General features: G+C 46.3%; 1 protein-coding gene across 2 annotated transcripts; it reads left to right on the forward strand.

Annotated features, from left to right (window-relative positions):
• On the forward strand, positions 1–26,423 carry LOC146830526 (uncharacterized). Of its 2 annotated transcripts, none has more exons than XR_014961435.1 (2): positions 1–246; positions 17,692–17,908. XR_014961435.1 is itself a non-coding variant. In XM_085604732.1 (2 exons), the coding sequence occupies exons 1-2, from the start codon at positions 106–108 to the stop codon at positions 26,327–26,329; spliced, it is 303 nt and encodes a 100-aa protein (XP_085460858.1). In that variant the 5' UTR covers positions 1–105; the 3' UTR covers positions 26,330–26,423. The 2 variants fall into 2 exon arrangements, 1 of the variants encoding a protein (XP_085460858.1); XM_085604732.1 differs by lacking the exon at positions 17,692–17,908 and adding an exon at positions 26,168–26,423.
• Positions 26,424–26,611: the final 188 nt, after the last annotated feature.

Genomic DNA, 26,611 nt, shown 5'->3' on the forward strand with positions numbered 1-26,611 from the left:
GTGCGAGGTTCCTGCCCAAATGTGCAGCCCCTGAGCCCTGATTAGGGGCCGTGAGAGGGGGCGGCCGCAGAGCACAGACCCAGCCTGCAGTATCCAACCGCCACCATGCAGCGGGGAATGAAGAAGTACTTCGGGCAGAAGTCCCTCAACGACGTGACCATGGACGACTTCCTCGGCTCTCTGGGGCTGTACCGCAAGCTGACCGCCAAGAACGCCTCGTGCCTCTTCCGGGCCGTCTCAGAACAGGTGAGTGCCCGCACGTGCAACATGGCCCTGCAGCGCTGGGGGGGGGGGGGGGAGCATGCATGGGGGGCGCGCGCTGCAACGCCAGCGCATTTAATAACACGGCCTTCCTTCGTTTTTTTTTTGTATAGAGGAGTGCTGAGGTTTCGGGGAGAGAGCCAAGTTTAAATCTATAGATATTGGTTTTAGTTTGTTCCTGATGTACTTATTTGGGGGAGCGGGGCGGAGGGGGGAGGCGCAAATTCCTAATATTGTAGCGAATTCTCCGCGAGGCCTTTTTACAGTAAAATGAAAGTGAAACTGAAAAGTTAAAATAATGTTTTGCGTAGCCAATGCTTGCAGCGGAAAAGTAATTTTGTTTTTCAACTCTTTATCACTTATACATTATTATACGGACGTCGCGCTGGTAGTGTTCACACCTCTCAGTATTTTCGGAAAAGGGGGGTCGGCAGCGGCGGGGTGTGTGTGCGCGCGCGTGTGTCTGTGTGTGTGCGTGTGTGTGTGTGCGTGTGTGCGTGCGTGTGCGTCTGCGCAAGCGCGTCCACAGACCCCGACCCCAATCGCTGCGCGTGCCCCGGTCTGTCTCCGTTGAGAGGCATCTCGGCGACAATAGGTCTCGAGAGCGAAACCTAAAAAGCCAGGTTGCATGCACATGTACTTCATAACTAGGCAGAAGGCCCAAAATGTGACTAGTGATGCCTCTGGCTGTGTATCTGGTCGGCCTGCCTCTAGAGTCATGATAGCAGAAAAACACCTTCCTGGGTCACGGTGGCAGGAAAACAGCTTCCAGGGTCATGGCACCAGGAAAATACCTGTATGTTTTCAGAACTGACTCAAATGGAGTTAATCCTGAAACTCGGTACCCATGGCTTTGTCATTGTTACTCCCTCTATCCTCCAGAATTATTTTCTATTACTATTTAGCTCTGTGTTGAACTCTGAATTTTAGGTGTGTTTTTCTGCTGTGCAGTAGTCGTCTGCCTTGTCTTTGTTCTAAGTCCTTCTTCTTCTGTGCTTTGAGTCTTTGCCTCTCCCCATTTGCATGTTTGGTTCTCCCCTTTCGAGTTGTACGTTTCTTTTTCTCTCAGAGATTTAGGCTCCTTTGTTTCGGTAGTAGGGCCCCCGCGCCTCTCTGCACTCTGTCAGGGTTCCATCAAGTCCATCTGTGCTCAAGATCTCTGTGCCTCTATGCATTTTCCCATTTTCTAGACCTCCCTGCACTTTGTACAACTCGCTTCCTCTCTCATGCACTATGCCTTCTCATTTTCAAGTTCATCTCTCTGCCCGTCTTTGTTTATTCTCTCGCTTCTTGATCTCCTCCCCTCCCCCGACCTCTCACAGTTAGCCTATGGCTATAGTAATTCTCGTTCTTCAGGTATCTTCTTTCACAAGCACTTCCCTCTTGTCCCTTCACCCTCAATCCTACAAACCCCCTCCAGCCATTACCACAGACAAACGCTCTGTCTCTACTTGTCCATCTTTTCCCACACCGTGGAAATTGCTGCATTTATTCATTAATCTACTGCAGTCTACATCTAGCCCCTATGGCTATTAATACAAACGCAGCGTCCTACAGTGCAGACTAAATCCGAGTGTGTCAGTCCAATGGACCCTGAGCCCAGATTTACATAGAAGCTGTGCACCCCGGGCAGCAAGTAAAGTTACTGAAGTGCGCTGCGTGAACTGGAGAGAGAAGAACAGCGCCATGCCTATTAAGATGCGGCTCTGTTCTGCTCTCCGCCTGTTACTGAACTGCGCTGCGTGAACTGGAGAGAGCAGAACAGCGCCATGCCTATTCAGATGCGGCTCGGTTCTGCTCTCCGCCTGTTACTGAACTGCGCTGCGTGAACTGGAGAGAGCAGAACAGCGCCATGCCTATTCAGATGCGGCTCGGTTCTGCTCTCCGCCTGTTACTGAAGTGCGCTGCGTGAACTGGAGAGAGCAGAACAGCGCCATGCCTATTCAGATGCGGCTCGGTTCTGCTCTCCGCCTGTTACTGAACTGCGCTGCGTGAACTGGAGAGAGCAGAACAGCGCCATGCCTATTAAGATGCGGCTCTGTTCTGCTCTCCGCCTGTTACTGAACTGCGATGAGTGAACTGGAGAGAGGAGAACAGCGCCATGCCTATTCAGATGCGGCTCGGTTCTGCTCTCTGCCTGTTACTGAACTGCGCTGCGTGAACTGGAGAGAGCAGAACAGCGCCATGCCTATTAAAATGCAGCTCTGTTCTGCTCTCCGCCTGTTACTGAACTGCGCTGCGTGAACTGGAGAGAGCAGAACAGCGCCATGCCTATTCAGATGCGGCTCGGTTCTGCTCTCCGCCTGTTACTGAACTGCGCTGCGTGAACTGGAGAGAGCAGAACAGCGCCATGCCTATTCAGATGCGGCTCGGTTCTGCTCTCCGCCTGTTACTGAACTGCGCTGCGTGAACTGGAGAGAGCAGAACAGCGCCATGCCTATTAAGATGCGGCTCTGTTCTGCTCTCCGCCTGTTACTGAACTGCGATGAGTGAACTGGAGAGAGGAGAACAGCGCCATGCCTATTCAGATGCGGCTCGGTTCTGCTCTCTGCCTGTTACTGAACTGCGCTGCGTGAACTGGAGAGAGCAGAACAGCGCCATGCCTATTAAAATGCAGCTCTGTTCTGCTCTCCGCCTGTTACTGAACTGCGCTGCGTGAACTGGAGAGAGCAGAACAGCGCCATGCCTATTCAGATGCGGTTCGGTTCTGCTCTCCGCCTGTTACTGAACTGCGCTGCGTGAACTGGAGAGAGCAGAACAGCGCCATGCCTATTCAGATGCGGTTCGGTTCTGCTCTCTGCCTGTTACTGAACTGCGCTGCGTGAACTGGAGAGAGCAGAACAGCGCCATGCCTATTAAGATGCGGCTCTGTTCTGCTCTCTGCCTGTTACTGAACTGCGCTGCGTGAACTGGAGAGAGCAGAACAGCGCCATGCCTATTAAGATGCGGCTCTGTTCTGCTCTCCGCCTGCACTGGGGCACTTTTGACGTCATGAGTTTATGCAGACCTCCATGCACCAAGTCAAGGTCGCTGGAATTAGGTGCCAGGAAAAAGTCAAATGATGCAACGGCGTTAACTAAATTATGCTGCAAGAAAAGGCAAATTATGCGGCATAATGCGTCACATTTTGTGATTGTATTACTTCATTGATTTCTTATTTTTACACTTGTTAGCATTGTCTGGGCATAGGTTGCATCTCTTTAGAACTGGTTTAACACCCAAATATACCAATAAGCAACAGAAAGGTGACCAGTCAACCTTTGCAAAGGGCGTTCCTCTTAGCGGCAACATGTGTTGCTGCATTTTTAGTAACTTTTTGTTAAAATCTACAGATTAAGCAGCAGATGAATGAGTATGTAGCAAATGTGTCAAATCCATAATTTAACGAAAAATGCCGCAGCAGAACAATTGCGTAATTCCAGTCGCCCTGGCTGTAGTGTCGCCGTGAATGAATGTACGACACCAACACAATTATTTGGTGAGGAGCTTTATTTGCATACGTCTTACTCCTTTCTTTTCCTGCACCGAACTGCTCCCCTGACTCCTCCTGTTCCCACTCCCATTCTCCTCCCACCTCTAGACCTCCCGTGCTGGTCCTAGCGCCCAGCACGTCTTAAAATATTACATCTCCCCCCTTCTTAAACAACTTGAAAACATCTCAGAAGTGTCCGTGCATATAGATTAACCAATAAAATAAAACTACATAGTTACAGTTCTTCAATCTGGGTGAGGTCAACGCTTCTCTGACATTGGGCGTGCATTTCTGAAAGTGCGTCGCATTCCTTGTGATCCTCTTGTCCTCTGACGTGGCCGTGATCATGGTCCCTTTTTGTTTTGTCACCACTAGGGGGCATGCACGATATCGACAGTCTGCTTTTCTCTGTTGTTCTTGCCGCACTAGTACCCAGTCTCCCTCATGGATAGATGGCTGTGCAGCTTTTCTCCGTCTGTCTGCATATTCCTTCATCTTCTCCTTCTTCAGTCTGTCTCTTGTTGCTTATTTTTCGTGATCAGAGTCTTGATGAATACCACTAGCTACATCTTCCCAAGCCGGTATTCTTATGCGCACTGTGCGACCCAGCATTAAAGTTGCAGGGCATCTGTCTGTGGTAGTATCTGGTGGGGTTCGATAGGCTTGTAATACCTCATTTAAAGCCACTTGCACATCACACTTTGAAAGTTCTGCTTGCTGGATGTTTTTTTTTTTAGAGTGGCCATGAATCTTTCTACCATCCCATTGGCCTGCGGCCACAAGGGGGTAATCTTCCGGTGTCTGAAATTCAAGTGGTTGGCAAATGTGGCAAATTCTTGCCCATTGAATGGTGGGCCATTATCTGTTTTCACTACCTTCAGTATGCCCCATGCTGCGAAAACCTCATCCAGTACAGGTATAGTGGTGGCAGCTTTGGTTGATGCTATGAGGTGCGCAATTGGGAAACGTGCGTATTCGTCCATGATGACCAGGATATACTTGCCAGATTGCAATGGGCTAAAGAAGTCTACTGCGACATGATGCCAGACACCATCCGGCAATTCCGACATTTGTAGAGGCGCAGGGGGATCTTCTCGACTTACTAGCTGACATTGCAGGCAGTCTTTCAGTGTAAGTTCAACCATCTGATCAAGTATAGAGAACCAGACTCGCACCCGCAGCACCCTCTTCGTAGCTACGATACCTCTGTTCCCTTCATGCGCTAAGTTAATGACTCCTTGGCGCAGCTGTTTTGGAATGATGATCCGTTTGTCTCTTAGTAAAAGACCATCCGAGGTGATGGACAGTTCATCCTTGACATGTCTAAAAGAGGACAGTTCATGACTGTCAATTTGTTCACTCTGTCCAGATTCCTCCAGATGCCTCCAGCTGTTTGTCTGGACGCATTGTTTTACATTTTGTTGGGTGACATCTTCATTGGTGGCTTCAAGGACTGCTGGTGGTTTGGCTTGATCCAATACAAAATGGATATATTCCTCCGCTAACGATGGATTGGATTTGGACGTTGCCTTAAGATGTCTCGACATGTAGTCAGCTGGATTTGCAGCTTTTCCTGGTTTGTGGATGATGGTATAAGTATACTCTTGAAGGCGAATGCCCCAATGCTCTATTCTGGGTGGCATTTTGGCTCAGGGATTTCCAAAGATGGTTATCAGAGCCTGGTGGTCCGTGATAAGCGTGATGTGTTTTCCGTAGATAAAAATGTGAAAATGTTCACAGGCCCAGACTACCGCCAAGCTTTTCTTTTCGGGCTGAGAATACGCTCTCTCTTTGTCTGTGAGACTCCGACTGGCAAATGCTACAATGTATCGTTGATCACCCTCCTTGTCATATTGAGTTAATAAAGCTCCAAGTCCCACGGGACTCGCATCCACGGTGATTTCAGTTTTTCGTCGAGGATTGAAATACGCACGGTTGTTGGCAGATTCAACAGAAGCTTTAATCGTGTGGAAAGCTTGATTACATCTTGTGGTCCAGTAGAATGGGTGGCCCTGTTTGGTCAGCTGATAGTGGCATAATCCTTGATATAGCGTGCACAATAGCTTGCCATGCCTAAAAACGAACTCACATCCGCAGCGTCTCGCGGCCTGGGGGTATCGTTAAAAGCTGCGATCTTTTCAGGATCAGGTCTCATACCTGACAAGATGTGTCCAAAGAACTTTAGTGTGGATTTGTGAAATTCAAATTTGTCTTTATTTAATGTGAGGTTGGCATCCAACAGAGCATGACAGACTCGGTCCAGCGCTGTGTCGTGTTCTTACATTGTTGCTCCATAGACGAGAATGTCATTACTGTAGTTTAGGGTGTTGGAAATGTGATGTATTACTTTCCTGATGGCCTCTTGAAAAATCTCAGTGGCAGATGAAACCCCAAAACTGAGTCTTTTGTATCTGAATAAGCCTTGGTGAGTCGAGAATGTGGTAATATATCTCGATTTTTCGTTGAGTTCCAGCTGGTGATAGCCCTTGTTGAGGTCTAGTTTGGAGAATATTTGCACACCATTGAGTGACGCAATCATGTCACTGATGTAAGGTCCTGGGTGTCTCTCTCTTTCAATGGTGGTGTTGGGTGCTCTCATATCCACACAGAGATGCACTTTGTCAGGCGAGCCCTTTTTTGGTACTACAACCACTGGAGAGACCCAAGGGGTGGGTCCTGATGTTCTCTCAATGATGTCAGCCCGGAGAAGATCCTGCAGTTCCTCCTCTACAGACTGTTGAAGATGAAATGGAATTTTCCTGTGATGTTGTGCTATGGGGGGTCACACGTTCATTTATATGCAATCAAACTTGACAATAAGCCATCTTTCCGATTACGGTGAATAATTTTGGAAACTTGTGAACTATGTCAGGTTTGTTATCAACTTTGTACAATATTTCCACTAGTTAAAGCCGTTCCGTTGTGGGCAAGCTGAGAAGACAATCTGCTTCAGGCCCATCAATGACATGAATACGGGCTGGAATAGTCCTGTCCTTGTATGTGAGATTAGTCTGAAATTGTCCTAGACAAGGAATAGGTTCCTTTGACATCCATGTGTATACCGGCACGGCAGCTTTATGCAGGTGTGGTTGCGGATTCATTTTATTGTATTAAGCAACGGAAATATAGTTGAGGGATGCCCCACTGTCCAAAACAAACTTGGCTATGTGTGTGTCCATTTGAAGATGTAGTCGCGGATATTTCTTCAGCCTGTCAGGATCCGCGACCATGCAGACATATTCATCACTGTCTTGCGATATTGGTGATAACAACCTTGACTCACGAGATTGTGATCGACGTGATTTGTATGTGCCATGAGAATGACGGCTGGAATTTGAAGAGCCAGTGGAAGAATCTCAGCGGTCCCACACTGCTTTGGCACGATGCGAGTGTTGGATTGTCTGTAAGTGTCTCTGTGGGTGTCTTTGCGAGGTGCTCCGCAGATGTTCTCAAAGTGCTTGTCCCTGCCACACTTCCTGCATTTTTGGCCTAGTGCAGGGCAAGTTTCCGTGTGAGGGAAGTCATATCCACAGCAATAGCATTTAAGTTGGCGCTCCTGCCGTTTATCAGATCGGCTGGTACTGCGACGATGACGACCTGTATAGTGAGACTGAACTTTGGGTCTGGATGATCGTTGCTTTGCAGGGGAAGACCTAGTGGTGTTGCGAGATTGGAGCCTGAATGCCTGTTCTCATTTTTCGCCTCTTCCAGCTTCCATTCGCTTAGCATGTTCTTCTGCTTGATCATGTATTCGCGTCATTTCTTCAATCTCATCCAGAGAGTAACTTTTCTTCAATAGACGTCTGCGTAATGACTCAGACTGGCATCCTTCTATGATTCACAGGCAAAGGGCTTCTTCCGTCGTGAAAGAGTCAAAGTCACAGTAGCGGGCCAAGCGTCTAAGTCTCGTGATGAATGTACCCATGGGCTCATCTTTTTCTTCAGATGCCAGATTGAATGTGTATCTTTCATAATCAATGTTCTGTTTGTGAAGAAATTTTCTGTTTAGTGAATCACGCACGTTTGCATAGGACGAAGCAGCATCAGCCGGAAGTTCCTTTATAATCCGACCAACATCTTTCCCGTTGAGATTGCGCAGTGCAATCAGTTGCTGATCCTCCTCAGTCACATGGGAACCTTTCATGAAGTCTTTAAAGTCTTCTAGCCATTCCTGCCAGTGAAGGCCCATGCCTCCGCCCGAAATAAGGACTAGGGGTTCCGGCGGGCATAACAAAGGGCCTCCAAGCATGCCAAGTCTGTGGCCTCCAATTTGCGATGTGGACGTAGGGGACTCCGGCCTGGCGCTGGCGTTAGCAGAGGCATGAAGCTGTCATGACGTTGGGGACCTAGACATGATAGATTGAAGTGCAAAATACAGGTGAGCAATGGATTGGTATCGAAGAGTTTAGACACAGGAAGTCTCACAGAGCCTGTCACCTGGTGCAGATGCAGTAGCGTTGACACTATCAGTAGGTAAGGTACGGTGCGGGCTCAGCAGCAGGGAACCTAGGCAATGTCGCAGTCCCACCAGCCACGCGAAGTATGGTTACTACCACGAGCAGTAATAGAGATCAAGAATGTGCAACAGAAGAGAAAAATGTGTGGTCCACTCCTCACGCTGATATCAGTCTGTAATGGTGCGAAAACGCATATGGAAACCCATTTGCTACTGGTTTGAGGTGATTTCCAGCACTTGCCAGACCTCAACATGGCCGTCGGCAATCCTCGCAGGGGATTGGATGAGGCGCCTGACCTCAAGATGGCCGCCGGTGAAATCTCGCTCCTCGCGAGAGTATAGTCCAAAAGCAGGTGTTGTTAGCAGCGAGGAAAACAGGCAAGCACCGGTACCTTCGGGCGAGACGAATGCAATTCCCGGGTCAAGGACGAGACCCTACACGCCCTCGAGGACACTTTCAGACAACAGCAGCAAGGGCACTCACAGCCCGGATCCTGCGCAACTGGGGTGGGCTCCCGGGTTGCGATGAGACGAGTGGACGGCAAAAGGCACACGCGACCGGGGTGGGCTCCCGGGTCACGGCAAAGAGAGTGCACGGCAGGGGTACACACGACTGGGGTGGGCTCCCAGGTCGTGGCATAGCCCCACAGCTCCGAGGCAGCGGAGCGGACAGCAGACACAGCAGGGGAACAACGCGACCGGAGAAAGCTCCCGGTGCACGACACAGCACAGCAGCTCCGAGGCAGCGGAGCGCTCGACGGGACACAGGTAAGGCAGCCAAGGTCCACAACCACCTTTGTCTCCAATTGTAGTGTCGCCGTGAATGAATGTACGACACCGACACAATTATGTGGTGAGGAGCTTTATTTGCATACGTCTTACTCCTTTCTTTCCCTGCACCGAACTACTCCCCTGACTCCTCCTGTTCTGCCTCCCATTCTCCTCCCACCTCTAGAACTCCTGTGCTGGTCCTAGCGCCCAGCACGTCTTACAATATTACACTGGCCATAGTGCAAGGGTGTCTGCATAGTGGAAAGCATAGACTTTGTGCTGGAAGGGTCCTTTCAAGTACAAAACTATGCTTTTAGGTATTTCACACTTTATGTGTGCTGTACAATGCAGCCCACATGCAAAGTGGGGAAAACAAGGAGAAATGAAAACATTTCTCCTCGTTACATCTGCCTTGAAGAGGCGCAAGATTTTGGTATAAATCCCTGTCTGTAATTCTTCGTAGATAGAGATTTACGTCAAACCCATGGGTGGTTCATGGGAACGCAAAAGCACCACCCATGAAACAACCCTTGGTACAAAGTGGCACAAGGGAGCGCATTGATATACCCTTGGTGTAGAGCAGTGTTCGGAAACCTAAGCTTGAGCTAGCTGCACCTTTGCTGAAGAGCAGGACCCAGCGACACCCAACGCTTAAGCTTGTTCAGCCATGATGTAGGTCAGGGCCTAGCTACTTCAATCCTTGTGCTGCCACACCCTTGGTGAAGAGCAGGGCCCAGCGACACCCAACGCTTAAGCTTGTTCAGCCATGATGTAGGTCAGGGCCTAGCTACTTCAATTCTTGTCCTGCCACACCCTTGGTGAAGAGCAGGGCCCAGCTACACCCAACACTTCTGCTTACTACATCCTTGTTGAAGAACTGAGCCCTGCTAGACCCAACCCCTATGCATGCTGCACACTTGGTGTAGAGCACGCCCCTGGCGAAACCTATGCTGGTGCTTGCTGCAGCCTCGGTGCTGTGCAGAGTCTAGGTACATGCAACGCTTTGCTCACTGCACCCTTGGTGTAAAGTTGGACCTGGCTAAACCCATGCTGCAGCTTGCATCACCCTTAGAGCCTGCTGCTCTCTACTGTTTCACTAGCACATGGCCCTGCTGCCTCCACATCTGCTGCACCTGCTCTTTCTGTGACTGGCCTTAGAGCACCTTAGTGCTTTACCCATTGGATTCTGAATGTAAGTAATCAGTCCAGCACTACATTTCAACTTCTACACTATGGTCCAGGGCCCAGATTTACGAATGCTTGGCACCACGTTTGCATCACTTTTGTCGCGCAAAGTGTGAGGGTTAAATCTAATATCGAACACAAGTCAGGATTTTGGTTGGCTAGTTTACCAAAGTAACGTAAAGTTGTGCAATGCACTGCTTGCGTTACTTTGCACCAAGGGGAGGTCTCCTGAGGGGCATCTGGGTGTTACAATGCAGCCACCCATAGTAAATCTTTGACGCACGGCAACACTGCACCAAAGTTGCTGCACTGTCTGGCGTCAAAGGGAGAGACAAAAAATGTGTCATATCTAGTAATATATGGTGCATTTTTTCTCTCTCCAGCTCTGGGGCACTTTTAACAGCCATGTGCCAACGCACACATCCATGCACCATGGGGTAAGAGTGCGTGCGTTCTATGAAGCATAGGTTTGGTAAGTACAAAAACTAGCTTTAAGGTTTTTCCCACTTTGTAGGTATGTTGTACAATGCTCTAAATCACAATAAGTACTCCTTGGATGCGTGGATGATGAGCCCGTCTCTTCTATAACAGACCCTGATACGGTACTAATGGGAAGTCCTAAGATGAAGAGACCCACTAAGGAGTGGGGAAGGAAACCATTCCTTTTGTTTTAATTACCCTCACACATCCTAGTGGTGTCATGCTTCATCATCGGGTCACCCTGACGCCCAAAAGTCAGGGTGGGCTCGACCGTATTTCAGGGAGCTCTTTGTGATAATGTGACCAGGGGGAATTAAAGATTAAAAAAACGCAAGCAAATCCCGGTATCCCTTTATTTTTGGATCTACTAGGGTTATAAAAATGTGTAAAAAGGGGGGGTCAAATAGTAGTATTTATGGTCCTATGACCCTAAAGCCAATATGTTTCAGTCCTGCAAGGACCTTAAAGGTCCAGGACTTTCTTCAGAGCAACCACTAGGGTGTGTGAGGGTAATTAAAACAAAAGGAATTGTTTCTTTCCCCACTCCTTAGTGGGTCTCTTCATCTTAGGACTTCCCATTAGTACCGTATCAGGGTCTATTATAGAAGAGACGTGGTCATCAGCCACCCATCCAAGGAGTACTTATTGTGATTTAGTGGTTTGCATACGGGAGGGTGTACTCCCTCGTGAGATTTTCCTTGTTTGCCATAGTTGTGTTAAGGTACAATACAGCACAAATGCGAAAATGGAAAAACAAGGAGAAATTAAAAATTTCTCCTCGTTACGCCTGCCTGGAGGAAGTGTACATTTTGATGCAAATCCCTGTCTAACACGGTCTGTAGATAGAAATTTGCATCACAAACATGGGTGGTCTCATGGGAACACCAATGCACCACTCATTGAACGCCCACCTGACACAAAGTAACACAAAGCAGCATATAGAGCAATTTTATGGCAAGGCACGGAGGCCAATATTATGCATGTTTCTTTAATTGCAACTCACAGCAGCAACACCAAACAATGTAAAGAATTTAGAACATTTGTTTAACATTCCAAAGTCCATATAATCCTGTGACAGCCAGCCATATTCCTTCTTTGTTGCTGCTCACAGATAAGATAAGTTCGCTCTCATTTTGCTCTTCATTTATATTGTTGGGGATAATTTTAATCTACTTTGTGATTGTAGTGATTTACATACTGTGATTTTTTCTTGCCTTGTTTTAATGATTCATTTCTTGTTTTGTATGACAAATCTTGATTTAGGGGCGTATGTATCAAAAAACGAATTTGCGATTCTCAAATAGCGATTTTTTGAGAATCGCTATTTGAGAATTGCAAAACGGGATGTATTTAAAAATTCGCAAATATTTTGTGATTTCTTAATATTCCTTAATTGCGATTAGCAAATTGCGAAATCGCAATTAAGGAATACCTTCCCATTCATTCCTATGGGCCAGGAGACCCATAGGAATGAATGGGAAGTAATTCTCAAATTGCGAATCGCAATTTGCTAATCGCTAATTGAGAATAATTTCAAAGGTGCAAGGGTGTCATGATGACACCTTGATGCACCCCTGAAATGAGCATGTGTGCGCATACGGCGCACATACATGACTTTGAAAAATGCCAAAAAGTGCATTTTTCAAAGAAATCGCAAATTACCACCAACTAGAAGTTGGTGGTAATTTGCGATTTCTTAAGGATAAATCGCACAACTTGGGTGCGTGTTACATAGCATTTAAGGAATCGCAATTTGCGATTTCTTAAATGCTTAAGCAAAATTAAGAAATCGCAAAATTAGCGATTCCTTAATTATGCGATGCGAAAATGGCTCATACATACCGTTTTGCGATTTTGTATTCGCAAACGCTGTTTTTTTGCGATTCGCAGCGTTTGTGAATACAAAATCGTTTGATACATATGCCCCTTAATGTTTTAAATGAATCTTTGGGACTGAATAATTCTTAATTTCCTTTTAGGGTGCTGGCTTTTATTATTGTTCAATCTCGGTACCTCCCTTGTTCTTCTTTTAGTGTTATTAAGGAACTCGTTTAATGTATTTCACAGACGAGCGCGAGGGAGACTGTTTGCACGACTCGCGCTTCCTTTCTTCGTTTCACCGTTGCGCACCCAATGCGGAAGATCTTAGAAAACGGAGCAAGAGCTTCCGTTTGAAAGTTTAGTGAACAATGAATATTTTGAATGCCGAGAGCGTGCCGAGGACACGGATTCCGCCACTTTTTAGGCTTTCAGTGCCTCGCGCATGGCCATAATCACGCAGTGACCGCATGAATCACCCATCGAATCATTTATTTATTTATTTACAGCGCGCGTTTCAAATCGTAACAGTGTAAATGATTCATGCCTCAATACCACAACTAAAACCGCTTTCTTACGTTTTAAAATAAGAGTATATACAATATCAAACAGGCAGAATAATTTACCTCATCACCTCCTTCACTTTGGAAAGATTTTGATCCTCATAGACTACCGTACTTGCATCACATGATGCAGCAGCCATTTTGGATTGGTCTTTTCTACTTTTAATCTATTACTTTGTGGCAGCCATCTTTTGGACAAGCAAAAGTGGCAGAACCCAATTGTTTATTCCTTGTCAGACAAGGATCAGTCTAACTGTCAGCTTGGCTTCACCTGAGAACACTGTGAGGAAAACGACTCAATTTATTCTTACTGACTTTTTTTGCGCAAATTTATATTTTAAGTGGGATTGTATTTATTTGGGTTTTGATTTTAACTATTATAGGGAATTTCATTTTAGTTTTTAAGATGGAAAATAACAATGATAAACATGATGCCCTGGATTTAAAAGTTAAGGGTTGTGTAGATCAGGCTATGTCTGTTCTAGCTTTACAACTTGAGAAAAAACTAGATGAATGTGTAAATAAATTGGAGGACAGGTTTGCCAAAAGTATTCCTAATGAGGAACAATTTTGGTCTGTGGAGGAAGTTTGCGAAGAACCTCATGCAAGTGGTTCGGGCAGGAAAGTGCCCCATAAAAGAAAACATATGTCCTCAAAAAAGGATAATTTAAACAAGGCTGCCTTTAACTTGACAGGCATTAAGGGTAAAGCTCAAAAAGAGTCCATGAAAGAGGCTATAAAAGGCCAGTATGACTGAGGCTATAAAGGCCAAAAAGGGTGATCACAGGGCGATCGTTTGTGACGAATTCTCGAGTAGCGGGGATATTATAATCTCATGTTCTTCAGATTTTGGATCCTCAGATGAGGATGACCCCCCTTACAAAAAGGTTAAGAAAGATATAGACACAAATTCTCAAGGTCAAGTTATCGATCCATTTGGTGAGCTCATGTTTGACCCCAATACAATCCAACACCCACTCTCACCACAATGGGTGCCGGCTAAACATGTGGCTCAATACATAGAGTATTGGATTCGCAAAGAAATGCCTAAAGAGGTCAGGACACGTTTGAGATCAGAGTGTCCGAGACCATCACTAGCCAACAAGGTCGCGTTCACACCCGAATTAGACCCTAAGATCTCAGCTTTTTAAATAAAATGGGTAGAGATCCAAGAAGGGTCCTTGATAAGGGTTTAAAAGGGTGCCAAGACCGGCTCCTTGATGTCTTTGGCCCCTTGACTACATTTTTTGATATCTGCGAGGAGGCATATACTCAACAGGGCATAATTAATGTAGAGGACTTACGTCAATGGGTCCAAAGGGCAATCTGCTTATTGGGAAATGCTAATGCTTCCCTCTGTATCGAAAGGAGAAAGAGTCTTCTAATGAAAATAGACCCAAAATTGGCAGACCTTGCTGGAAAAGAGTCTGGACATTCAGCAAATGGCTTACTCTTTGGTGAAGAGTTTGTAAAAGAAATGGCAAAATACGCAGAAGCCTTTAACTCTATCCAAAAGGTTCAGAAGGATATTAGGAGAGTTTTTGGCACGGCCGGGAGGATGCGGGCCAATTCCCCGGCCGCGGATCTGGTATTTCGAGAGGCTCCTTCCCAAGAGGTGGCTTTAGGGGTGGAAGTTACCAATCAAGCTCAAATTTCCCAGGATTTTTTCCTCAGAGACAGAGAGGAAGTAGAGGTCGCTTTAGAGGTGAAAGAAGATCAAGATACCAAGGTATGTTTTCAAAACGACCATTTATCTTCCCTTGTAAAGGTGGGTGGAAGACTTGCTCTGTTCTTGGACAGATGGAAAGAAATTACCTCGGACCCTTGGGTATTACAATTGGTGTCAGGTTATCAAATAGATTTTGTCGCCAAACCGATTCAGGTACGGAGACCTCCTCTTCTAAGATTCGCAAAAGAACAAGAAGAATTGGTAAGTCAGGAGGTATTAGAATTGGAAAACAAAGGTGCCATAGAAAAGGCGGAGAATTCAGGTGTTGGGTTTGTAAGCAATCTCTTTTTGGTAGAGTAAAAAGACAAAACAATGAGGCCTGTAATAAACCTGAAGGATGTGAACGAATGGGTAGAATACAACCATTTCAAAATGGAAGGTATTCACATGCTGAGAGATGTATTAAGGAAAGGAGATTGGTTGACCCGCCTGGATCTGAAAGATGCTTATCTGACTATTCCTGTTTGTGTACATCAAAGAGATTTCTTGAAATTCCTTTGGAAAGGGACCATGTGGAGGTTTAAGAGCCTTCCCTTTGGTTTGACTTCTGCCCCTTGGTGCTTCACCAAAGTGATGCGACCCATAGCTGCTTGGTTACGGTCAAGGGGAATAAGACTAATGATTTACCTGGACGACATTCTCATAATGTCAGTAGACAAGGTTCAAGCTCAGGAACACACGACTTTTGCAGTCAGGGTTATAGAAGATCTGGGTTTCATAGTAATATAAAGAAATCTTGTCTAGTACCCAGTCAGGAGACTGTATTTCTTGGTTTTCAGATCTCGACCTTGGATTGTGTCTTGAATTTACCGATGGAAAAAGTCAGGAAGATTCGCAGAGAGGTGCGAAGATTACTAGCATGTGTTTGGGTTCCACTGAGACAGGTTGCGAGGGTTATAGGACTTCTTACGGCCTCTATTCAGGCGATCTTCCCAGCTCCCCTTCACTACCGTGCTCGACAGAGAATGAGAACCTTATACCTGAACATAAATACTATTAGACTCAGAGTCCAAAGAGGAACTAACTTGGTGGTTAGAGAATCTTGTGGCTTGGAACGGCAAGGCAATCTTTGGACCGAGCCCCGATATGATCATAGAATCAGACGCGAGCCTTTTGGGATGGGGAGAGAGCTGCGGATCTTTGACTACCGGGGGGAAATGGACAGGGAAAGAGAGCCAAATGCATATCAATTATCTGGAGCTGCTGGCAGGCTCATTTGCAGTAAAGAGTTTTGCAAAGGACAGAGTGAAATGTTGCATTCTTTTAAAGATGGACAACATTTCAGCAGTAAGATATGTGAACAAACTAGGAGGCCCTCGTTCGAAGGCTTTAGCAGATCTGGCAAAAGAATTTTGGCATTTCTGCCTAAGCAAAAACATCATGATCTTAGCTCAGAACTTGCCGGGGAAAAACAATTCCATTGCAGATTGGAATTCTCGGCAACTAAAGGACTTCCGCGATTGGAGACTAAAGAGTCAAATATTCTTATCATTGAATCAAAAGTGGGGTCCCTTCAAGATAGATCTTTTTGCCAATCGAATCAATGCACAGGTTCAGAGGTTCTATAGTTGGAGACCGGATCCAGCTGCGGAGGCAGTGGACGCTCTCCCCCAAGTTTGGAGCGAGTCTCCTTGTTATGCTTTTCCCCCTTTTGCTCTCATTCAGAGAGTCCTATTAAAAGTAAAAAAAAATAGCCCCCTTTTGGACGTCTCAAGTCTGGTACCCAGATGTTATGGAGATGTTGATTGCAGACCCAGTACTTCTGCCGAATGTTCCGGATCTGCTAACCAACGCTGTAGGAGATTTTCACGACTTAGTTCAAGGACATTTAAACCTAATGGCTTGGTTGATTTCGGGAGAGCATGGCAAATGTCAGGCTTATCTCCGGAAGCTTCAAAACTCATTAAAGAATCATGGGCCCCAGGGACCTCTAAGGCATACAGGTTGGCATGTGGAAGATGGATTCATTGGTGTTCTTCGAGGAATTTGGATCCAGTATCGGCTCCTTTAGTTGAAGTTGTTAACTATTTGTCAGAGATCTTCCTTAAAGGAAAATCTTATAGTACCGTTAATATTGGTAGGTCAGCAATTTCAGCTGGTCATGATCTGGTAGATAGCGTTCCTATCGATCAGCACGATGTAGTTAGGAGACTCTTAAGAAGCGTAAGAATCAAAGCCCCTCCTGGGGCAAAGTATTCATCTCTTTGGGACGTTGACATCGTATTGAAGGAATTGACAAGTTGGTACGAAAATGAATTTTTAAGTCTCAGAGATCTTTCCTTGAAACTAGTTATGTTACTGTGTTTAGTTTCCTTCAGGAGAGTTTCAGACGTGAAAGCTTTAGAGATCACTGGACGTCGTTTTGTTCCTGAAGGGGTTTATTTCTCTATTTCTAAAAGAACCAAGACTATGTCTCGATCAATTTTCTATCCGAGTTTTGATGATTGTATAAAGCTGTGTGTTGTGAGATGTATACGTGAGTATGAAAGAAGGACTGAATCCCTCAGGAATGTTTCGGAAACACAACTAATCATTTCCTTCAAGTTTCCACATAAAGCTGTATCTACCCCTACCTTGTCTCGTTGGGTCAAAGAGGTCATGAATAGGGCGGAGATCGATTTAAATAAATTTGGCGCTCATTCTGCAAGAGGGGCAATGGCCTCTAAGGCCTTTATCCTGGGTGGTGGTTTATCAGCCATTTTAGAAGCGGCAGACTGGTCTTCTGACTCTGTATTTAAGAAGTTTTATTTTAAGCCTGTGGATTGTCCAGTAAGGAATATTATGGCAAGGCTTTAAACATGCATAATATTGGCCTCCGTGCCTTGCCATAAAATTCAGATTTTCCACAGCTTGGGTGGGTAGAAAATCGTGATTTTATTAAAGACACGGAGGCTGATATTATCCCTCTATGTTTTTTTTCCCTCCCATTGATATATTTTTTGTTCTTGAATTTCAGGTGGTGATGTGAAGAAGTAATCTACGGATGAGATTCTTTTCGTCTTTTGGACTTCTTCTCTTACTTTATAAAGATTTGGATATCGAGTAAATCTTTTGACTTGTTCGCAGCTTAAAGAAGGAATATGGCTGGCTGTCACAGGATTATATGGACTTTGGAATGTTAAACAAATGTTCTAAATTCTTTACATTGTTTGGTGTTGCTGCTGTGAGTTGCAATTAAAGAAACATGCATAATATCAGTCTCCGTGTCTTTAATAAAATCACGATTTTCTACCCACCCAAGCTGTGGAAAATCTGAATTTTGCTTTACTTTGGGATACTATCCAACGCAAATCATAATTGCGTTAGATAGTAAATCCCACCCCAACACTGTGCTGGGTATGCATCACAAAAGTGGTGCACACCCGGCGCAAAGCATTAGGAAATCTGGGCCGATGTTTTATGGATTTAGTTAATATTTTTGGGGATGTTTTGCCAAGCAGGAGAAGTCGCTGTTCACCTCTCTACATTTGTGATCTTTCTGAAAAGTGCTTTTGTTCTGTGTACTCTCCCGGCTGCATATATATTGAATGTATTCAGGTCAGTTATCTATACATAGGCATGCAATATATGTTATTAGAGCAGATCTTAATTTCCTATTGACTCAGCTGTGTTGGTCTTGACAATAAAATGTTAAAAGGTCTTTTGTGATTAAGGGATCATGATTACAAACCAGCAATATGCATAATCAACCCCACTGTTCTTTTCACTGACAAAACCACTGCCCTCTTCACAAAAAACACCGCTGTCTCCAGAGCCCAAAAGATAACTGTATCCTGAACAGGGAAGACTGCCGTCTCCCGACCCCACAACTGCGCTACCAACTGAATTGACAGGATCACTGCTGGCGGTATATCCGAAAAGGATGCGGGAATTATCAATGTGGCAAAGTATTGTAGTTTAAATATCAATGACCAAGATATTGAGAAGGTAGTTATAGGTAAGAATAGATTTACTATACTTAGCTTTGCTTCTCCATAGCTTGAGGATAGCTTGTGGATTTCGCAGTAGTCCATGCAATGCCCAAAAGTAGGGGGGGGGGGTGTCGGGGATTTCTTCAACATGCCTAAATATGGCTTCATCCTGCAAGAGGGGCTGCACAGCTTCAACCAACGAATAAAGTGCGTGCTCAGGTGCTGCAAGGGAAGGGTTCCCATTAAGGGGTTCCTACCGCCCTTCTGTGCACCAATCCTCGAAACACTATCACTTCTAGGCTCTACTAGTTATCGCAGTCATCCACTGACTCAATAGACCAAAATACTAGGGATAGCAGAAGTGACATTACACAGTTTTTGAGCCACGATGATGTAACAAGGTTTATTTGTTGCACCCTTTTCCCAACAACCTCCTATTGGCTATGAGGGGCTAACCTCCTAGGACTCCAAAAACACCTAGGGAGTTGAGAATACGGAAAGTAAAATGGATCTTATAGATACCTGTTAAGAGTTAGGTTTTGACGCTCCCTGGTGGCAGATGTACCAAAGGGAGAGCCAGGGTCGTAGCAATTAATGGATGTTACTGCATGGATACCCCTGATTGGCATAGATACACCTTGCTAGAAGCAAGTGGGAGGTGGTCAAAATGACTCAATGCTCACTGCTGTTTGAGACATGATATAAAGGCTGGATTACCAAAGGCTCCCGGTAGTAAACTCATCCCTGGTAGGGAAATTGAGGAATTGTGACCATCACCATAACCTGACGGACCAGATCAGCAGATGTGGTGCCAGATCAAAGGTTTTCGCCAGTGGGACCAGCTGCACTCTGTAATGTAACCAAATTGCTTCCCCTGATTCTAAATAGAGAGCTTGGGGCACCAGCAACTCATGGCTGTGCTCCCTGTTTGCCAAACTTTAAATAACTTCCCCAGTCTTGCAGAGAAAGATTAACAGCTAGGTCCAGGTTCAAGATGGCTAATGGAATACTTGTAAAGAACTACTTTATCTAAAGTGGAAACCTCTATAGCATGGCAAGTCTACATCCAGGAGCAGGCATCTGAAGCAGTTCTGGTGAAGTTCCCTGGATGTCTGCAGGTTGACGGGTGCAGACAACAGGGTAGGACAATGCCAGAAATGCATGCAGTCTACAAGGTGAGGAAATGTCCTCCTAAGAAAGAATATTCCCACTGTCCTGTTTTCAGTGCCAGCAGCATACATGATGTCCTAGGATCATAATCTAAGAAGGGACAATAACCAATTATTTTCAGGATTATTCAAAGACCCTCCCCTTCCAGAGGAGGGAGTTGTGTATGTGTCTGTCCCCAAAACATTTGAATCTCTCAAGATGGGGAGAGAATCTATTTTGGATGGCTAATCTCAAGCATCTGGCCAGCTGCTATGATGTCACCTTGATGAAAAGGTAGTGCATGAAGCAAATATTTTATGTGTTCCTTGCTCAAGGGCCAATAGCTTGTCATCAGTGCAGGGCATTTATGGCCTCTTAGCTTTAAGGCAGGAATGGGGCTCACTGCATGATTCTGACCTCGTAGAAACAGGATCATCGTCTTGGCCAATCGATTCCATTGCAGTAGTCAATCCAAGAACTTAACACCGCAGAACAAAGTTAATCCTTGCAGCAGATGCAGCAGATGCAGCAAATGTAGGATTCTTCAGAGGATGTGCAGGCAGTTAAAGGAATTTTGTTGATGCTGACCTGTGGAATCAGTGATATGTTTGCATTCCTGGTGACTCCGAAGTGCTAGGCATTTTGAGAGTGAGGCAACGAAGAGCCCAAAGAAGGTAGCCAGTCAAATAGTTATAAAACTAAAAGCAGTACTTCCGTCGTTAAGAAGTTTAGGCTTAACCAAGTTCTGATCCGTCCAATTCTGGACATGTGTTTAGCAGTCCCTCATTTTCCAGTCAGTCCTAGATCTATTAGATTATTTGATGTGAATCTGAGTATCATCTGTATACATTACCAGCCAATGTTGAAGCTCAGAAAGACTCTAGCCAAGGAAATGACCTGGTTGATGCGGATGTTTGTTGTGCAGTTCTATTGGTTGGTTAAGATGCCAGATGTACATGGTGAGAGCTACTGAACAAGGAGGTGACCCGGTAAAGGACTGCTTCTCAAACATTGTCCCTCTAACATCGCATTAAGATGAGCAAGGTTTTTTTAGTACTTTGTAGTTATTGGAGTTAAATGCCTCTGGAAGACTACGAAGAAGATCAATGTGCAAGCCTCACCCTAACCACCGTAAAGTAATCAGCAATTCTATGTCAGGACCGGAGGCTCCGATTATGCTTCTCATTTCTCTGCTTTTTATTACTCAGCAGCCAATAAAAACACTTATGTATAAAAAACTTCAAATCCCATGAGTCATCAGCGCTCCTGACAACCATAGAGAATAACATATAAATGTCCCAACTGAGGCAACTACTTCCTCTTTCTTTGCTGCTCCACAGCCTGTTAAGGGCCTCTTACTTTACCTTTTTGCATTGTGTAGTGTGCGGTCGTTCTGTGCTTTGATTCATTGCTGGATCTTATGCTGGTGTATATTTGCTCATACCTGTGTTTTTTGCTTAGCGCGATCGTGCGTCCGCTGTGGGGAGCATTTGTCAGCTCCTTCTGTAGGGGAAGCGCGGCGGCCAAATCCAGTTTAGCCTTGCACTCTTGTTCGCGAGTCCGCTTTGCCTCGCGGTTTGTCGGGTGTACTCGCTGTTTTCCCCGATCTGGGTTTGGGAGCGCGGCGGGTGCCGGGCGCGACGTGCCTTTTGCAGTTTTTCCTGTGGAGAGAGAGTGAGGGGGCGAGGACTGCACGTCGCTCGACCGCGCAGTCCTCTTTTGGTTTTCACGGGCAGCAGCTCCAGCGCTAGCGCGGCAGCCATTTTAGGTCAATTTCCGCGCAAAGTCCAGAGCGATCAGTTTCTGAGCGGGAACGACCCAAATTTCAAAGTGTTTTCGCCCGTTTCAGCCCCCACCTACGCCAGCTGTTTAGCGAAGGCAGTTGGCTGTACAATCTGTGCTTAGGCATTGCCTAGAGAGGCTTTTGGCAAGCCCCTCCCTCGACTTATATCACGAAAGGTTTAGTAGATCTTGGCTTGCCTGGGATAGTGCCTCTCCCCCTGACTGTCCAACACTGGAAGTTGGTTTGAGGATTTATCTTCCATTGTTCGCTTAACCAATAGCGTAGCTACTTGACTGGGCTCTATCATGGCGGACTATATGTACAAGGAAGATTATTATTATGAATCTGAACCTGCTGGTTCTTTAGAGCAGGACCTTGCAGAAGCATTAGATGCTGGGGTCCAGAAGTCAGTCAATTCAGCTTTGGTAAGGGCTATCGCCCCATTGAAGAGACACCTTAATAAATACGCCTTGCAGCAGGGGTGGATTCCCGCCAAGCCCAACCCTCCTAAGCCTAGCGCTGCAGAAGTTGTTAACCTACATAATGAGGATTTTGCAAAGTTGGCCGATTCTTTGGCAAAGGATCAAGCTTCATCCACTCAGGATGATCCCTCGGAATCTCTCTTCGGAGATCCTGATGATGCATCCTCCGATCAGCAGTCGGATGACCAGGAGGCGGCTGAGCCAGCCAAGAAAAAGAGGAAGGAGCACCATTTGGAGACCCCCGTCCAACCTAAGGTACTTACTTTTGAGCCGGCTGATATTATCCATCCCAATTCGACGGCGTGGCTCCCGTCACCAGAGGTGGCAGACTATGTACAGTCACACCTCCGTCGGCCTTACGATAAGGACGTCAGGGCCCGACTACGCTCTGAATGTCCTAGGCCGGATTTGGCGGGGAAGGTGGCGGATACCCCCGAGGTGGACCCCACCATGTCACGTACTTGAAGTAGGCAAAGGACCCGAAAAAAGTCATTGACCGCGCCTGGCGGCCATGCCAAGATAAGCTTCTCGACTTGCCGGGCCCCACCACAAAAATTCTAGAGTTAGGATACAAGGCCAAGGAATCCAGAGCACCCATCGATCCCGATGAACTGATTGGCTGGGCACAGCGTCTCGTATGCCAGTTGGGCAATGCTAATTGGGCCATGTCTAGCGAAAGGGGGCGGTCCATTCTGCTTAAATTAGACCCCAAGCTAGCGGAATTTTCCACATCAGAGGCCGGGCTCATCGCGGAAGGCCTCCTCTTTGGTCAGCCGTTCCTAAAGGAACTCACGAAGTTTGTGGCGACCTTCAGTGGCCTGGATAAGGCACAAGAGTCCTTGAAACTGGCTTTCCACCTGGTTTTCACTCGGGCCGGGCGATATAGAGGGCGGTCGTTCGGCCGAGGAAATCAAGGCGCCCCAAGGAGCCAGTTCCATCAACAGCGTTGAGGCCATCAGGACTTCAATTACTCCAACTCTTCCAATTCCTCCTTCTACCCCACCAGATGAGCTCAGAATAGGTTCCGCAGGGGCAGATACAACGGCAACCAGGCCACCCAGCACGACACCGGGAATTCAGGTGAGACTGGTTTTCTGTTCAGAGGTAATTTTGGGAGGACGCATTTAATCTTTTCTTCCAGTTTGGCGCACGATCTCGCAAGATGCCTGGGTTTTGGAGACCATTCAGGGCTACAAGCTAGAGATGTACAACAGCCCCAGTCAGGGCTCCTTACACCCTCCAATATATTTTTCCCAACACGACCAGAATTTTATCACAGACGAGATCAATTCTCTAGTGCGGAAAGGAACCATTGCCCCGTCACGTCTCCACCCGAGGGGTTTTGTCAGCAACGTGTTTCAGGTAGAGAAAAAAGGGGGCAGGTCCAGGTTGGTCCTCAATTTGAAAGAATTCAATGACTGGATTGTTTATCGCCACTTCAAGATGGAGGGCATCCATCTGTTGCGCGATCTTTTACCAGAAGGGGATTGGATGGTGCGTCTAGATCTCAAAGACGCCTACCTCTCCATTTCGATTTACGGCCCGCATCGTCGCTTCCTCCAATTCATCTGGCAAGGCGTGTGTTACGAGTACAAAGTTCTCCCTTTCTGGCTTTCTTCCGCACCATGGTGCTTCACAAAGCTGCTTCGCCCGGTTGTAGAATCCTTGAGAGCACGCGGGGTAAGGTTAATCGTCTATTTAGACGACATCATTCTCATGGCAAGTTGTCCCCGAGTAGTAGTCACTCATCTGAAATGGTCTATCTCTCTCCTTCAGAGTCTGGGCTTTGTAGTGAACCCTCAGAAATCTATTTTGTCTCCCATGCAGTCCATAGAATTTCTAAGGTTTCAGATAGATTCACGGAGCTGCCAGCTACTGCTGCCCTCTCAAAAGATCAGAACGATCAAAAAGGAATTGCGAATCGTATTGAGCAAACATGTGGTCTCCTTGAGGTCAGTGGCGCGGATTGTAGGACTGTTAGCCTCCTCGATACAAGCCATTTTTCCAGGCCCTCTTCATTATTGGGCATTCCAGCGTTTAAAGATCCAATATCTCCGCAAAGGCCTGGGATATACAGAGAAGATCCCTCTTTCCGAAGAGGCGAGGTGGGAGATGCTGTGGTGGCTTGAACACATGGAGCCGCTGGGGCTGGGGAGCGCATTGCAGCTCAATATCCACTGGGGGACGGTGGTCCCAACAGGAACTCTCCTTGCACATAAACTGCTTGGAACTGCTGGCAGGCTCTTTCGCGATCCGCAGTCTCTCACCCCACAAGACAGATTGTTGCATTCTTTTGTGAATGGACAATGTCTCAGCTGTCCGCTATGTCAACAAACTGGGGGGAACGAAATCGAGAGATAGCCAAGGATTTTTGGCATTATTGCCTACTCCACAGGATTTCAGTAGTGGCAGAGTACCTTCCGGGTCGAAGCAACGAGGTAACCGATTGGCACTCTCACTCCCTTCAAGACTTCAGTGACTGGAGACTCCATCCTCGAGTCTTCCGGGCTCTGAATCTCCTATGGGGTCCGTGTCATCTGGACCTTTTTGCCCCCTGTCTCAACAGGCAGTTACCGGCGTTTTACAGTTGGCGTCCGGATCCGGAGGCGTTAGCCTCAGATGCGTTTCTCCAGACATGGCCCCAGACTCTGAATTATGCTTTCCCTCCATTCTCGATGATTCTCAGAGTCTTGGCCCAAACCAGGCGCCAACAAGCGGAGATAATACTCATCACCCCGCTATGGAGGGCTCAGGCTTGGTTCCCGACCCTTCTGAAAATGTCTTGTGCTGTACCTCTTCTCCTTCCTCAGAAATGGAATCTATTGCTAGATCCTCAGAAGGCTCCTCATCCCTTGATAGAGTCAGGACAGCTTCCGCTGGTGGCTTGGCGAGTTTCAGGGATCGCTGGGAAATCCCAGGACTTTCGAGTGAAGCTCACAAGTTCATTAATGAGGCATGGTCATCCAACACTCATAAACGATATTCATCTGTATGGAGCAGATGGTGTAGCTAGTGTTCTCAACAGAACACAGATCCCGATACAGCATCTGTCTCCATGGTAGTGAACTTCTTGGCCTCCCTGGCATCCTCTGGGCTAGCGTACCGGACCGTGAACAATTTTTGGTCCACCATATCGGCAGGCCACGTTCCAATAGATGGTAAATCAATTGGAGAACATCCCTTAGTTTGTAAACTGCTTCGGGGTATTAGGATGGTGAAACCTCCGTGCCCCAGATACTCAGTCCTTTGGGACATATCCGTGGTCCTACGGTTTATGGAGTCATGGCCGGCCAACAGATACCTATCTCGAAAACAGCTTTCAGCGAAATTAGCCATGCTGTTATGTCTGGTTTCCTGCAAAAGGGTTTCAGATATCCGCGCCCTTGATCTCGTGGGCCATCGGTTCACTCCTGAAGGGGTAACTTTTCTTATCTCCAGACGAACTAAAGGACATTCTACCTCGGTTTCTTATCCGGCGTTCCCGGATAATTCTAAACTATGTGTAGTCCAATGCTTGAAAGCGAACGAGGTAAGTACGGCTGAATTCAGGTCTGATATGAGGGGTCAATTGTTCATTGCTTTGCAAAAGCCTTTTCGACCAGTGACACCTGCCACCTTATCTAGATGGGTGCGGGGGCTCATGGAAGAAGCGGGCATTGATGTCTCAAAATTTGGCGCACATTCGGTCCGAGGGGCGATGGCATCCAAATCTTTTTCTATGGGTGTAAGTTTTGCTGATATAATGAGTGCAGCTGATTGGTCTGCTGAATCTACATTCAAGACATTTTACTATAAGCCTATTTTGGATGTGGCGTCTGTAGTGGTGGCTCAGCTTTGAACAAGCATAATCGGAGCCTCCGGTCCTGACATAGAATTAAACATTTGCGAACATACGTGACAAGAATTTTCAATTCTATTAAGGACAACGGAGGCGAGGATTATCCCACCCAAGGATACAATACTGTTGTTCTGTATTATGCTGAACTAATATGCCTTTAGAGTGGTTCCATTGTATAAGTATTCTCTTCACTCCCTTGTTGTATAATGTCATAACTATGTTTTCCGTGGACTTTTATCTCGTATTACGAAGATTTATTTCTGTTTCAGGGTCAGATGGCAAGTGAAATGTACAACTCTTCTACCTTGATTCAGTCAAAAGGTTATTCCTTCTCGAGTTATGTTGCGCTTGCTCGCCGAGTGCTGGAAGTTTATGGAATCATCTTCACGTTCTGCGGATTGAAGTTCATTCGTCCAGGGTCGGGGTCGTGAAGGACTCTAACATCGGGGACATCGTTTCAAGATAGTGTTTGGACAAGGTTCATTTTAGATATGCTGTGATCAAACAAAGAAAGAGGAAATAGTTGCCTCAGTTCGGGCATTTATATGTTATACTCTATGGTTGTCATGAGCGCTGATGACTCATGGGATTTGTAGTTTTTTATACATAAGTGTTTTTATTGGCTGCTGAGTAATAAAAACAGAGAAATGAGAAGCATAATCCTCGCCTCCCTTGTCCAAAATAGAATTGAAAATTCTTGTCACGTATATTCG

Source organism: Triturus cristatus, chromosome 5_1 (genome assembly GCF_964204655.1).
Source record: "Triturus cristatus chromosome 5_1, aTriCri1.1, whole genome shotgun sequence".
Classification (NCBI taxonomy): Eukaryota; Metazoa; Chordata; class Amphibia; order Caudata; family Salamandridae; genus Triturus; species Triturus cristatus.

Excerpts from the sequence above, each read along its gene's own strand:
- LOC146830526 (XM_085604732.1), top strand. The coding sequence starts at position 106 with ATGCAGCGGGGAATGAAGAAGTACTTCGGGCAGAAGTCCCTCAACGAC. Across the intron at positions 247-26,167 it reads TCCGGGCCGTCTCAGAACAG|GGTCAGATGGCAAGTGAAAT; the intron begins GTGAGTGCCCGC and ends TTTCTGTTTCAG.